Here is a 15,662-nt window from a genome sequence, read left to right on the forward strand (position 1 = left end):
AACTACATTTGATTATTTGATGTTTGAAATTCATGTCAAAACACAACGATGTCCAACTTTTTTCCCTTCAAATTTCTAAACTTATAATGGCCTTCATTCTGGACCTCGATGAGTTGACTATGGTCAAATGCTGGATAATCCTGCACTAGTCTGTGAATGTGTTATGGGCCTGTTCCCATGCTCCCTCTCCCTTGCCGGGGGACTCCATTTAGGGTCCCTGTTGTATAGTTTAGATCGCCCAACCCTGTGGGAAGATAATCACACACTGCCAGGAACAATTTCCTGATTCACTTAGTCCAGATTAGTATTAGGTGGATTTCATCAAGGATTTGTTGGACCACAGTCATAAAGCAGGAGAGAGATTGGGAAGCAACAACAAATGAAGTTTTAACTGTGTAATAAAAATACGTTGGGCTCCTGGGAAAACACAGCCAAGAATGAATTATACACACTAAATTTATTTTCTGCAAAAATGGGGTTTAATTTTATTAAAGAAAGTCTTATTCACCTTATTCCGCCTTCATTTATGAAAGGTCTCCCTCTTCAGGCTTTCTGTCCTTGAGAGTGTGCATGTGTGTGCGCGTTTGTGTGCGTGTGTGCGGGAGGGGAAAGTCACCTGGTCGTACTCCAGCGCTCCAGGGTAGAGAGGCCAACCCAAGAAGAGCTCAGCTATCACACATCCCAGCGACCACATGTCTATGGCCTCACAAAATGGCAGGCCCAAAATAATCTCTGGAGCCCTGCAGAGAGAAAAGAGAAAGAAAAGGTTACGCCTGGGAGTTGGTCACCAAGTATAATCACAAACAGGTCATACTGACACAACCCAGAGAACAACAAAATAAGTATGGATTGACAAGAGTGGAAAGGCTGGGACCGCTGCAGCTTTTGTTGGATGGAGCTCAAAAGAGGTTGAACAGGAATGTTTATGGGGAACAAAAAGGTAAAACAGCTCAGCAGACACCAAGCATACACCCAGGGCATTAAAGACAGCCCAGGGACTAGTGGATGAGAAACTTGCACTTCTGGACTTGTCTGTTTAGTTGCATAATTAACCGTTACATTTAGAACACAATGAAATGTTCTGAAACTAAGACTGTTGTGGCAATGTGGGAAGACAGAACCATGAAAACCATTCAAGAAAAACAGATTATTGTAAGAACTTGGCGCAAAATTGTTATTTGTTTGGAACAATTTTCTGGTATTTCAGCAAAAAGATCTCTTATGGCTGGTACCCATTTTTAGCATCATTGATGACAGAACTGACCTACAGGATATAAGGACAAAATCTGATTTGCCCTGGCATGTTTAACTAAGACATGGTTAAAAACTTTGTTTCAACAATGAATCTTTCTGTATTATACATAAGGAACATTATGAATACCACCATGCTGCCTGGTATATGACTGTCAAAAAGGAACCAGTTACTGTGTTGTCAGCAGGATATTCTAAGAACTTAAACCAAATACTACATCCATATGACGTGCACTCATTCCGGCAACAAAAGAACTAAATCTCTTTCAAAGAATGGACTTTGCCACTTGCGCAATTTACTGGGTCTCGTAATCTTGCAGTAGTTTCTTGAGCCGGTGGAGGAAAACAATGCTCTATCAGGCCTGGACACAGCAGCTGAGAAACACTGCTGCAAACAGCAACCACTGCTGTGACGACCACAGGGAAAATGACTGTTGCCAAGCAACAACTGGACGCAGGACAATAATGTAACTGCATTACAGGGTGATAAATGGGGCCATCAGTCATCGCTCTGTGTGTACATGTCTGTGAGAGTGTCTGCTTGTGTGTAGACACACAAATGCATATGTCAAGTTCATTTTTACAGAGCCCAGGCTTTCTGCCCTCCTTGGCTTGCAGGAAATTACACTTTGCCATTTCCCATTGCTCATTCAGGAGGAAGAAGTTCAGTTATGCAACACCAAAAAGAGCCTTGGGGCAGATGGCCTCAAACATTTACAGAACAGTCCTGTAGCAGGGACTAAGACGGTGATTGTGGGTTTCCTTGTTCTAAACATGCTTTAAGTGGTTGATTTTATCTGACAAACCAAAAACCAACCATTTTTCAAACAAACAGAAAGGCTAATAAAATACTTTTAAACTCTTTACTAAAATAATGTATTTTAAAAAAATGATTCACACTTATTAAAACAACAAATAAAAATAGATACATAAAGTCCCTTGTTGAGAAACTGCAGTCATAACATAAGACAATGCTGGCCAGCTGCTCAAGATTACAACCAGTGTATTATTCTGATGTAGGAAGAGGAAACAGTGGTTCTTGTTTTAACTGTCATCACACCCATTTGCTCCTGCTGTTTCCTTAAAGTCAAGAACAGATCACACGGTAGCAACTCAATGCATTTAGACATGTACACACAGTCAAGTTTAAACTGAGCACCAGAAAGGGGAAGAAAGCAGAGTTTAGTGACACTGAACGTAGCAGTGTCCCACAGCTGGTCTACTGGGATTTCCCCCAACACAGCCATCTCTAAGTTTTACAGAGAATGGTCTGAAAAGGAGAAAGTACCCAGAAAAATGCTTTGTTAATACCAACAGAGAAAAACTTCCAGACTGTTTCATGCTGATAGGAAGACAACAGTAACTTTGTATGAACTCACCAAAAACTAGACAGTACAAAAACATTGCTTGGTCTCCTGAAATCTTAGTTTTTGCTGCAACATCTGCACAAGCAACATGAGAGTGTGGTGCCATCCTGCTTTGTATCAACAGGTCAGTCCAGTGGTGGTGTAATGCTGTGAAGGTTATTTTCTTAGCACACTTTGGGCCCTTTAGTACCAACTGAGCATGTGCAAATGTGTAAATGCCTACTTGGGTATTGTTGGAAACTATGTCAACAACATAACCATCTTCTGATGGCTACTTCCAGCAGGATAATATGCCACGTCACACAGTTCAAATCACCTCAAATTGGTTTCTTGAACATAATGAGTTCACTGTACTCTAGTGGCATCCACAGTCACCAGATCTCAATCCAATAGAGCACCTTTGGGATGTGGTGGAACAGGAGGTTCTCATTATAAATGTGCAACAGACAAATCGTCACCAACGACAGCTTGTTCAAACTATGCCACAAAAACAAAACAAAACCAAAAAAACCCCAAAAAACAAAATCAAGGCAGTCCTGAAGGTAAAAGGACTGGGGTGGCTGTAGCTCAGGTGGTAGAGCAGGTCATCCACTGATCGGAAGGTTGGTGGTTCGATTCCTGGCTTCCCCTAGTCTACATGCCAAATATCCTTGGGCAAGATACTAACCCCAAATTGCTCTCCGATGCATCCATCGGAGTATGAATGTGTGTGAATGTTAGCTATGAAGCACTTAAAAAGATGTGCTTGTGCGAATGGGTGTGAATGGGTGAATGCACAAGTTGTGTAAAGCGCTTTGAGTGCTCAGATGAGTAGAAAAGCGCTATATAAGAACCAGTCCATTTACCATTTACCATCTGTAAAGGTACCAGTAAGTAACTGAAAAGTCTGTGGTGACTGTATATATTCTTAGCTGCTATAAAATCTAGAGTCAGTAGTAATGATTTACAGTAATTATAAACTACCCAAGTTTTGATACCAAAATGGTATGGTAAATGGGAAAGACTCCATTACACCTGAAAGTGATTCCTTGAGGCTGGCATTTTGAAACAGAAGAGTCAGTTTCAAAACTCAGTTCAGCTGTGCATTACAGGCCTATAGCAAAAATAAACAGTCCACATGCATATGGTCAAGGGAGAGAGGGACACACACAAAAATAAAACTGAAGAGAGGAGCGTGTATGTGCGCGTGCATGTGTTGTTGTTGCCCCCAGAGCAATAGCGGCAGCCTTACAGATCTATAAAAGCTCATCACACAACACACAGCTGACACTCCCGCACACACCCACAGGTGTTTGGCAGGCAAACCAGGTTCCAGAACTAACTAGTCTCACTAGAGAGCAGCAGCTACGACACGAATAAACAGTGCATACAGTATGGCAACACACTGCTGCTGTGTTCAGAGAACAGAAATAACTATGGACACACACTCTCTCACTCTCTCTCTCTCTCTCTCTGGACACGTGTTTAATTGATGTTGATGTGATGGGACTTGGTACAGGACACGTGAACCCTGTGCTTGAACAAACTGCAAGCAGAGCTGATTCATCATGATTACATATCAAACAACTCCAACCTGATTACTAAACCTAAAGCGTGAGGCAGCATCTCATGTTGCAGGAAGCACGTCAACCAGAGCATCAACATTTGAAAGGAATGATCACCTGAAAGGCCTGAAGCATGTCTTTGCTTTCTGTTGCATTTTCAAAATGTTTGTAACAATTCCTTAAGACTAACCGATCTTTGCTTCTAATTTGTAAAAAACCCAACCAAACAAACAAACTTGTAACTAATATGAAGGCGACTCAATGAGTTCTCAGGCCACACCTATTTACAAACATGGATGCATGCCTGTGATTCATTTGTGACAACAACTAACACATGCTAACATATTTTTGCTACTTCCTCCTTCCATCAAGCATCTACGAGGCCATATTTGTAATACATGCACACGCACACTTAAAGCCATACTACTCACACAGTTGCTTTATCCTACCCTAGTGACAATATGTACACAATTTCTGAACAAATGTGTGGATTGGTGGGGAGGAAATTACCCGACGCTGGTCAGATCTTGGACTAAAAAAAGTTGGCTCAAACAAAACTGACAATGAGGTGATCTGTGGCCAATCCAGTACACTGTGTACTACACCAAATGTCAGCAGCACAGAGGTTGCTAGAGGGAAAGCTAATGCGGTATAAAATAAGCTAATGAGCAAAGTGACAGCAGCTTGGAGGCATTTCACTTTAGCTACACCAAGTTTTTATTTGTATTTTGTAGGAGTTTTTTAAACTGCAAAACTGTGGTCAAATGAGTTGACATGACTGACTGGTACTCGACATAAGCAGATATCATCAGCCATGGTAAAGGTGTGGTGACTTTATGGCAGACTACATTACAGGATTAGTAAGGAGGAACAACTAACAAATAAAATGACAATTATATTATTTAGTCATCCAGATCAGCCTCAGATGTATTGAATATCGTCTCAATGGCAGCTACCTGACATTTATTTACCTGTTCACATGATTACATTTCACTGCTTTGTAGAATGTAACCACTATCATTGTTTTACTTCATTAGCATATAAACACCACACTAATTTGCACTTTGATTTTGTTTATTATCTACACAAACTGCATTTGTATGTGGCTGATTATTATAACGCTCACACTAACACAGTAGCCAGTGTTTATAATAATATCAATAGCCATAACAACAAAACTGTTCTTATTAGCTTATTAGAAATATAGTGTAACAGTTTAGTTGTGTTTAAGTGTAGCTCTGGACACACCAGTTTCAGATTTTTGTACAAACAGCTGCTTCACCACACAGTAGCATAAATAATCCATCTGGAGTCCCCAGAAAAATCCATAAGCTTGCCACACAGACACACAGCTACGCAGATTAGGTGTGTGTACTATCATATCATATAATACAGGTGTACAATTTTACGTGATAAAAAACTGACATATCACGAAATCAGTGTTATAGAAATGCCGTGTGTTTACGTTCCCTAGTATCCACAGAATGTGATAAGCCCAGGCATGTCAAAACGATGATTTAATACCGAAAAAGGCAGCTACTTAATCAACCTCTAACAAAGCACAGTACTTTGCAAAATATGCAAGAAAGCCGTTACTGCTAAAGGAAGACACAACAAATTAGTTTCAACGAAGGCTAGAGATGCTGGCAGCTGGTGATGCGAAACCCAAAAGTAAAGAAATCGCTTAACCAAGCATTGCTGGAGCTGGCAGTCCATATAACAGGAAGTGGAAACGGTGGACGGAAATGACTGGTTAAATGGTTAAAATAACTCAACATATGGATACTGCATTTTGAAAAGAAGCTCAAGATCTGCCCAGGACTCTATCAAATTTGACCTCGACGAAGACACATCTGAATATCTACATGTACAAGATGTACGACACTAGGCGCCAAAGTAAAACATCACTTCTGTGGCAAAGACATCACACCTAGCTGAAGGAAGCCTACACACCCTGCCCCGATCTGTAACTGTGCTAAGATGATAGCCGTCTTTACTTCTACCTGAGCTGCTTAGCTGAATTATTCACATAGCCCAATGCTCCATTTTCACTGTGGGAGGTGGTTTTACGTCAACAACCCCCACAGCACAGAACAGTCACCTCACCAGGCCCTGCTGTGTCATGCTACTATGGCAACACCACATAAGCACATGATGAGCACAAAGGTTTCAGCTACGACTGTCTAGTTACAGAGCAAGGCTTAGGGGAAATCAATAAAGTTCAAGTTCATACCATCACCCTCTCAACTCGAGCACGGTGCTCACTACCAGATAAACCCAAACTATGTTGACGCCGACAGTGAAAGATGAAATAAAATGTACACACTCACAAATTATGTAAAATTGATGTGATAATCTTTATAAGAATATAATTTCCGATCCTATAAAGTCTATCCAACTTGAATGCATATTCCTTTACAGGCTTTTGAACATGCAAACAGGAGGATCAAAAAACCCAACCTTTAATTACTGGACATGCTACCACTTGAACCACAGATTACCCAGTGAGTCATAAGTTTTGGTGAAATTACCAACACAATTAGCAACACCATCCAAAAGGAAGTTCAATGTAAATTTACACAAACATTGCTAATAACGGCCCAATATAATATCTCAAATCACAATAATCTTCCTTTACTTGTTCAAAAGTCTCTGTATAAGGTTAAGATGGACAACACTGAAACTATGCTATTTTTGTCTATAAATGCTTGTCCGTACAAATTTAGGCTAATCAATCATCCTAATCAAATTACATTAATGACTTGTGTCACATCATTGTTTGTTATGCAACATTCAGGAAGGATCTAAACTGGAGCTGGGCGATATAAGATTTTTTCATATCACGATATGTTTTTTTCATTTCAGGCAATAACGATATATAACGATATAAGCCAAATAACTCTATTTCTAAGATTTAAATGTGCCGTTGCTCACAAGTAAAATGTGAAATAATCAGCAGCTTGTTTTGATTTAAATATTTATTTCCCATAATAAGTTCAACAGGGTAGATGTACTTAAGGAACATGAGACTTTCAGATAAATAAAGGCAAATATTGCAAACTACACAAAAGGCAGCCGCTAAAGCGTTTAAGTTTCAAAATAGAACAAACAAAACAGACTACTAAATTGTCAATTCCACTTAGAAACAAAATTTTAATTCTAAAAATAAATCTTACTTTGTTTTACAGAAGAACAGACAAAATTGACTAACTTTTGTCAATATCAAATAAACTGAGAACTAAAAGGAAATTCTCAATCTCTCCTTGTTGTATAGCTTAGCTTTTCAAACAGTTTTAACAGTGACTTTAGTCTGACAAAAGCCCAATGACGAATTAGCGCTTTCAGTCAGAGATTGAGCATGCACCGGTTTATTGTATTTCCAGACTTGCTTTCGGCACAATTTACAGTGCGCGCTACTCTGTTTTTTGTCAGACTTGAAATAGCCGAAATACCTTCACACTATGGAACTTCTATGGCCCTTCCGTTCGTCAATCTCTCCGGAATTGGAACCATCACCTGTTTTCTCTTCGGTAACCTTCGGTCACGCTCTCGGTTGATTATTCTCTAGTCGGCACGCTCATTTCCTCCATTACCGGGGCGGCACGGCGGCTGGCTGCTTCCCAAACAAATACACATGTGCGGCTTGGCACTTGTGCTGTACGTAACAATTCACGTGACATGACGCTGCGGCTGTGATTGGTTCGGCTCTGCGCTACTTAATTTGGATTGGCTGTTCTTCTTCTTTTCTTTTTTTTTTTTTTTAAGAGGACAAGAGAGACAAGGCCTATCGCAATAGTTTAATTTTTCTATCGAGAAAAAGGTATTTCGCAATCGTTCTATCGCCCAGCTCTAATCTAAACTAATATCCTAAATGTGATAATTTAATATATTAAAAACTCAATGCTAGGGTTCTTTTTGGGGGGGATGTCCATCTTTGGTTTTCAGTCAGCACTGTGGAACTTTAGCTCTGTTGACTGAAATGATACTGAATATTAAATAAGCTAGTCACAAAAGGCCTTAACTTTACATTTAAACAAATGTACTTATACAAGCAGTTATGGCTATGCTATTTGTCTGCCCTCACTTTGACATTAGGTGATATGTGAATGCCTTGAAACTGTAAGTTCTTTTCAGTGAGTGTCTAATGTGATTTATGGTCAGTGCTCTCAGCACTAGAACTAGACAAAACACCAATCTGTTCATTTTTTTGTGGATAAATATAGACTCTTTGTCATGCCAGTAAACACCAGGAACAAAACATTCATACTGGGCCTCATTAAAATGCCCTCAGTTTTACTGCCATTTTTGGGGTTTCTTTGTGTTTTAAAAATCTGAATTCTCATCAAAGCCACACTGTTGGCAATGCCATTATCCACGGTGCTGGAAAATCCAGGGAAAACCCAAAAACATTAAGCAAAAAAGCAGAAAAAAGAAAAATCCACCCAACCACTGTGGTGAGGCTGTATCTATTAAGAGCTTCGCTATGGTAACAATACAGCACAGGCATTATGTAACATGAGCATGGGAGATGATACACTATATCCTTCAAACCACTCTCCACATAACCTCACTTACAAACAACGTAACACTCGCACAGAGTGAGCTGACTCATTGAACTGGGTCTTGTATAACAGCAATAAGAAGCAACAGCTACTTTCATCTGCTCCACTATTAACACGTATAGGAAACAAAATGCACTGCAAAATATTATTATGACATCTCAGTTTGAATACAGACAATTCCCCCAACCAAGCTGACATACATGCTTACCAGTGCACAGTGCACAACTAGCATATGCAGTACCAGCTATCATCATGGCTAAGCCAACTCCTCCTCACACAAGCCCACTATGGAAAGGAGGTGGGATATACAGCAAGAGAAGAAAGCCATGAAGTACTGGTTTATTTAAAAATAAGACTTCTGTGTCTGGAGTCAGCATATTCTTCAACCATACACCACCAGCTAAGATAAGGGTCAAGTTAAAAGGTACAAATCTCAACATACAAACGTTGAATACTCAGCAAAGCCCCTCTGTGACATTCATGTGGCATTATTGTTAGGCATGTTAGGGCACATTTTATATCCAGGCTCAACAGCTGTTCTATAGACGGGGCACCACATAGGAACACACCCAGACACACACAGGAATGTCTGAATGTTTTTTCCTGGATCTAAATGTGGGTTTTCACATACCACATTCTTCACTGGCCTGAGTGACCTCTCTGAAATCCACCAGCAGCCCATTTTAACTGCACTATGATCTCACTTTTGCTGCTTCGAGACGAAACACACACACACACACACACACACACACACACAATGAACGCACGTTCTACACAGTTAAACAGGTCAAATGAGGAGCAAATCCTTTATGTTATGTAACAGCTGTAGCTCCACACTAAACCTCAGCTCTGGTAGAGGAGGGGGCTGGGGAGTGGCTAGATTTCTCTAAAATAGAGAAGTTGCACAAAGCTATTGGTGGAATGTTTGTGCTCTAAGGCTCACAGTTTTACATTTACATGTGCGAAGTTTCTTCACCTCAGGAAACCCAGACTTTTGTATCCCCATTTCAACACCACTACCAGAAACGCTTCTGAAATAACTGATAATGTGCTACGTTCCTTACAGGGCAATAAAATCAGAACTGCAGAGAGTGTAATGTTGGGTGTGTGTGCTCCATTAGCTGCTGACATACCCCTTATCCCAGCAGCCTCTGAAGAATTGCACAATGAAGAGTTTGCAACAGTTCACCCGACCCAAATGACCTGCTTGCTGAAACTTGCTAGTCAGAGCTGTGATGAATGAAATTGCCAGCGTTCTGTCCCGTGATAACAAAAAGGAAATACTTTTGCTTTGGAAACAAGCTTGGATATCATTATACGTGTCACAAACAAGCCTACGAGTCCACAATGAGACGGCTATATACCAAAGAGAGACAAGGTTGTTTTTTTAGTTGACCTTGTGGTCTACTTTGTTTTTAAGTACAGAAAGTCCTAAATTTATTGTGTCATAATGGGAGCATATAAGCTTACAGCTTAACAATTTAATTAAGTTCTAGATTTCAGTTCAACAATGCGTCCTGAGGTTGGGAAAGCTGTTTCATAAGCACGTTCTTGCTTTCACCGAGGCCAGAAAGACAAGCCAAATATTTCATGACGCTGTTCCTCATATAAACATTTCAGTTCCTCTGCACATTATGCAAGATCAGCCAAGTTAAGGGCGTGATGCACTGAGAACTACTCAGATGTACATCCAGGCATGTACATAAAAATGCATACAAATAGAGAAGGGGGAAAACAGCTCCCAAGACATGTCAATGAACTCCCAATGAGAGTGTGCAGGTTGTTACAGACCACGTCATATTACATAACAGAGAAGGCCTAAACACACAATGCTCAGGCAAGACCTCACTAAGCCCTGTGAGAAACACGGAGAAACACACAAACAACCATTACCCATGGGAATAAGTCAAATCACTGTGCTAGCATGTTATGAAGACAAATACCATGACATTTCACCTCGTGACATATCTGATCTTCCTAAAAATATTCTACCATGTGAAGCTTATTCTGAACACTTTGTACCACTGGAAACCAGCTGGGTTCAGTCTGATGCATGCACTGATAGTTTTTTTTAACATATTTAGGTTTTTTTTTGACAAATGTGAGTCCTATTCAAAATTTTTAAAAGCCCATAATTACAGTAAAACTAAAACTTTAATTGTCACATTACAGGAAATAAAAATGTTTACCATGAACATTTGTCTCAAAATTAAACATCATGCTTCTCTTAGAATACGGCAACTGATAACACTGCATTAAAACTACTGGGAGTAGTGAAGGCTGCATTCTGATCTACAATAACAAAGCAAGTTTACACAGCAAATTATTTTAGAACAGCTTCAAAATGTCTTTCAAAGTATGAACAGGAATGCCTATCATATCACGCCACACCCATTGGTGAATGACTCCCATGAGTCTTGATGAATGATTCAGAATTGAGTGAATGTGAAAGCACTCACCTGTAGTATCTGGACTGCAGATAAGTGGAGCAGACAGCCTTGGAGACATGGCTGGCTGAGCCAAAATCAATGACTTTGACTCTGTAGGGTTGTCTGGATGGGTCAACCAGCATGATGTTCTCTGGCTTCAGGTCGGCGTGAATCAAACCCAAAGACTTGAGCTTCTTTAGGGCTGTTGCCACCTGTAGGAATTAACACAAATACAAAATATGATTCAATATGGTGCTCTGCATTTTTTAGCCCATTAAAAACTAGGTGTGCCAGCTCTAAAAGCATCATCATACAGATCATACTATATGTCCTGTATCTTGTGTGTTTCTATGCCAGAAAAGCTGTTTTACCTGCTGCAGAATAGGCCTGATGATTTTGAGTGGCAGTGGGCTGAACTTGTTCTGTTTAAGAAAGTCATACAGATTTTGCTCCAACATCTCAAACACCAGGCAGGTGTGGCTGCGGTGCTGGAAGCACTCCAAAGCACGCACCACATTGTGCTCCTCTGCATTCTCACTGCTCAACCGTGCCAATATCTCAACCTGGAACAAAAGGAAATAACATAGGCTCAGACTATCAGCTGTTAAAAGATTATGAGAGAGAGGAAAAAAAGCCAAACTGAACTGTTTCTGTTGTTCGGTTTTGGTGTGATGCTGCAACAAAATTGTGGTCATGCACAGAGCAACACAGCAGCAGATTTCAGCTAACACACTGACAACAGACAGTAATTCACAGTTCCTCACCTCAATCTGTCCCTGACGCGCATAAGACGGATGGTTCTTCAGTATTTTAACAGCCACCACTTCACTCGTTCCCCTCTTCCAACACTTTACCACCTGGCCAAAGGTGCCACGACCCAGAAACTCCAAAACCTCGTAGCTGTTCTTCTGGGAACACAGAACCTCATGCTGAACTAACTGGTAGTCACCATCTCCTGACCCAGCTCTAGTCACTGTAGCTCCAGCCACTGCCTCGTTACTGCCATTTGGCCTGATTTCAGTTCCATCCACCCTGATTCCAATGTCTGTCACACCTTCCACCCTGTTGTGTTGAGCAGGCATCCCTCCACCTCCTAATCTGACAGTGTCTGCAAAGTTCCCAGTGCTGGTTTGCAACATGGCCACCGGAGGAGGAAGTGAAGGCAGAGCAGATACCTCCTCCACTATCTGCATGGTTCCGACACAGTTGTTTCCGTGCAGTTGTTCTCCACTTTCACCTGTCTTCTTTTCACATCTCTGGATGGCAGCTGTGTCTAAAAGTTTGGTGTATCCTCCTGGCCTCGGTGCTCTTCTGTTTCTACCACCGTCCTCTTGCGTTCTGATACAGGCCCTACTCAGCAGCCCACAGTCCAGGCCTCCTCCTGCTGGAGTACCACCACTGTCCCTATAAAGCCTCACTTCCTGTGGACCTCTGCCTCTGCTCTGGCAAAGAGACTGCTGATCCTGGGTCCGAGCTGGACCTTCTCCTAGGTTCTCTTCACTCTGTATTCCTGCAGTCTGCAATGCCCACAGCCCCCCTTCTCCGAGTTGTATTCCTGCGTGCAGTCTCCCTGAATCAGCCCCGACTGAGGATGGGACAACGTTGTTGGGATATGCAATACCGTAGTTGACTCCGATCACATAGGTTTTGGGTGGTGGTCGGTGCTGAAAGGCTCTGCTGGTGTTATTACTGCGGTGGGCTTCACCTATATGTCTGCTGGTACCACTACTGCTGGTTCCTAAGGCACTTGTTTGAGCTGAGTGCATTTGTGATGGGTAGACCAAGACTTGTGAGGCCATACCTAAAGAACAGAAACACAAGCCACATGAATCATTTAAAGCATGGCAAAACAAACTCACACCAAAATGCTACATTCAAAAAAGTAAAGAGTAAAGAGTAGAACCAAAGTTTTTTCTTCTCCTTCACCATTCTCTCGAGCCAAGATTTTAAACAAAAAGAAAAAAAATACCAAAGGACACCAGAGCAAATGCACATTAACTCATCATTTCACCATTACAGGAAAGGGGAACTGGCCTCCTGAAATGAGAGACGGGGGAAGCCCGCTGCATCTCTGGCCTGTCTCTGCATGCTATACTCAAGGGTCAGTTTCACACAAGCAGAACCACACTGCAAGCAGTACTGGAGGGGAAAATAATCCACCATAAAGGCACGATGAGTTATCAACCAGTGACATTTTACAAATATGGCAATGATACTGAAGTAACAGTGCTTATTTAGATTAGCATCAAAACCAAAATCAGAAGTAACACCATCTGTAAAAGAGGACGCTGAACTGTAGTAGCTTCTGCTTTACTTTATGGCCTTTGCAACGCTGTAGTCCAAATGATCTAACAACGACTCTTCGATTAAGGCACACCTCACTCCCAAATCCTAGAAGCATATTATACCAAAACATGCATTCAAGCAACTTACACGATGCAGATACTCATTTATACTGAAGGTCTTCATGTCAAGCACTCACTTTTCTATTCAGTGCTTTCTACTTTAGGTAGTTGTCTATTACTGATGTTCATGTATTAATGGAAACATTTGTTCAGCATACAATGTGATCTAAGCTGTAAAAATGTAAGAGTTCACGTTTCTAAAGTCAGAACACTGTGGTATCACACCAGGTGTATACTAGCTAAAGTGTGATAACATGGTTAGAAACAAATGTGACACAGTGTGGGGGTCATGATAACCGTGTATTGATAGTACTGAAGTATTAAATATTCATGTCATGCCTATAGCACAAATAGGCTTTCTCAAACTGTTTTTATGCTTTTGTAGAGTTACAGTTAGACTCATCACCTCCATCCACTCGTATTTCAATTTTAATTTCCCAAAAAAAGACAACAAACACATTCAGTTATAGAGCCGACTAAAAGAATACTGACTTTTTTCTTAAAGATTTTCTACAGATATCTTTTTTGGTGAGTTTCTTTTTTACCAAAATAATTGTGGAGTGAAAATTTAATACTGTGATAGCCCCGGAGCACAGTCTAAAATGTTTATTAATGTTAGATGCTTTGTTGAATTGGATTACATGTTTTAAATCACAAATCACACTGACAGTATAGACCAAGGTTTAGGCCAGTTTTCTCAGGTGACAGTTCAAATCAAATTCAAATTAGATGTAGACCTATTCAAACAACATGGATGTGCACTCAGTGTTCACAAAAAGACAGAAAGGCAGTATAATTTTATGGAAATCTAAAGCATAAATTTCACTGGTGGTTTTTATTGGTTAACTGAATTTATAAGAGATGGGGTATGGGCAGGAGGCTTTTTTGGGGGGAAAAGTAATTCAACTTGTAATTCAAGTTGTCTTGATAGAATTAGGACTGTTCCATGACCACTGGGCTCTGACCAGCCAGTATCAGGTTTCTTTTAGACTAGATCGGGTGAGCAAGGACTAACTGGTGGAGCAGTAGAATAAGAAGAGGGTCTCACCACACTGAGTGGGGTTGAAATCAACCAGGTAAGACTACTGTGGCTTGGTCCGTTTTCATATCTGAAAACAAACAGCAATCTTTTATTTAATCCTTTATTTTCTCTTCCAAGCTGGAAAAGTACCTAATGCCCCCATAGCTGAACAGGGATTTTTGTTAACCCCTAAACTCTTTTAGGTGAGCAATGTCCATCTGTCCCACAAAACGGTTAAATCATTGACTGGAGTGGACACATTAGGCCGAATTATTAATTATTCAGACCTTAATGAAGTACTGCTGGCATTACTCACATCTCCCTGGAAGTTAGGAATATACAAACAAAGGAAACTGATTATGCAGCCAAAGAACAAAAATGCTTGATTTACTTTTACACCAAATAGGATATGATTAGAGAACAGTGTCAGCCATGATGTAACATACACATTTTTTAACATCCCATTGTCTAATGCTACACACTACTATAAAATATTTGCCTTCATTTATTCTTTTCCTGCAACTTTCCTTTCATTGCAGCAAGTCTGTACACCGTGATAACAGGCAGAGGCAAAGACTGCAGCCATACTTCCTGAGTGCCCGTGTTTGGCTGGGTTACATTGGGACTCAGGTGATTCCAGTTTGACGCTCATGAAGCCGGTTGCGTTAAGCACAAAATTTCATTCCAAGTGCCAATGTTCACAGGAACGCAGGTTGAGACAAGCAGAGGGGTGTGCCTCAAAGTCAACATTAAAATAAAACACACCTCTTATTACCAGCAGGGCTGTTGTGTTTCACTAGAAAACTGCTGATGGACAGTAACACTTGCAACCACACTTTTCTCTCTCAATATAGATCTGTATTCAGACTCTGGTTAACAACAATATTACTCAGAGCTGAACTGAGCTGGCAAATAGCTGTGGAGTGTGGCTGTAATTAAAATTCTTGCTGACATCATTGTAGTCTAAAACCAAACCCATATTTTTCCACTGCCTCCCTCACCGCTACCTTTCTTCATTCAACAACTACAGCAGCAAATTTAGCAAACACTAAAAATAATCTGATGGTGCTACAGAAAAAAAAG

The 15,662-nt window shown here is 40.7% G+C and overlaps 1 protein-coding gene across 3 annotated transcripts in view; it reads right to left on the reverse strand.

Moving 5' to 3' along the window:
• The window catches only part of LOC134630419 (homeodomain-interacting protein kinase 3-like), a 31,727-nt gene that overhangs the window by 13,664 nt on the left and 2,401 nt on the right, over positions 1-15,662 (reverse strand). For all 3 annotated transcript variants that reach the window (XM_063477692.1, XM_063477693.1, XM_063477691.1), the window contains exons 2-5: positions 11,918-12,954; positions 11,525-11,716; positions 11,184-11,365; positions 617-740 (exon numbers count right to left, since the gene is read on the reverse strand). In XM_063477692.1, coding sequence (XP_063333762.1) covers positions 617-740; positions 11,184-11,365; positions 11,525-11,716; positions 11,918-12,952 — 1,533 coding nt within the window. In that variant the 5' untranslated portion in view covers positions 12,953-12,954. The remainder of the gene's footprint in view (positions 1-616; positions 741-11,183; positions 11,366-11,524; positions 11,717-11,917; positions 12,955-15,662) is intronic.

This window comes from Pelmatolapia mariae, linkage group LG7 (assembly GCF_036321145.2).
Source record: "Pelmatolapia mariae isolate MD_Pm_ZW linkage group LG7, Pm_UMD_F_2, whole genome shotgun sequence".
In the NCBI taxonomy this organism is placed as follows: Eukaryota; Metazoa; Chordata; class Actinopteri; order Cichliformes; family Cichlidae; genus Pelmatolapia; species Pelmatolapia mariae.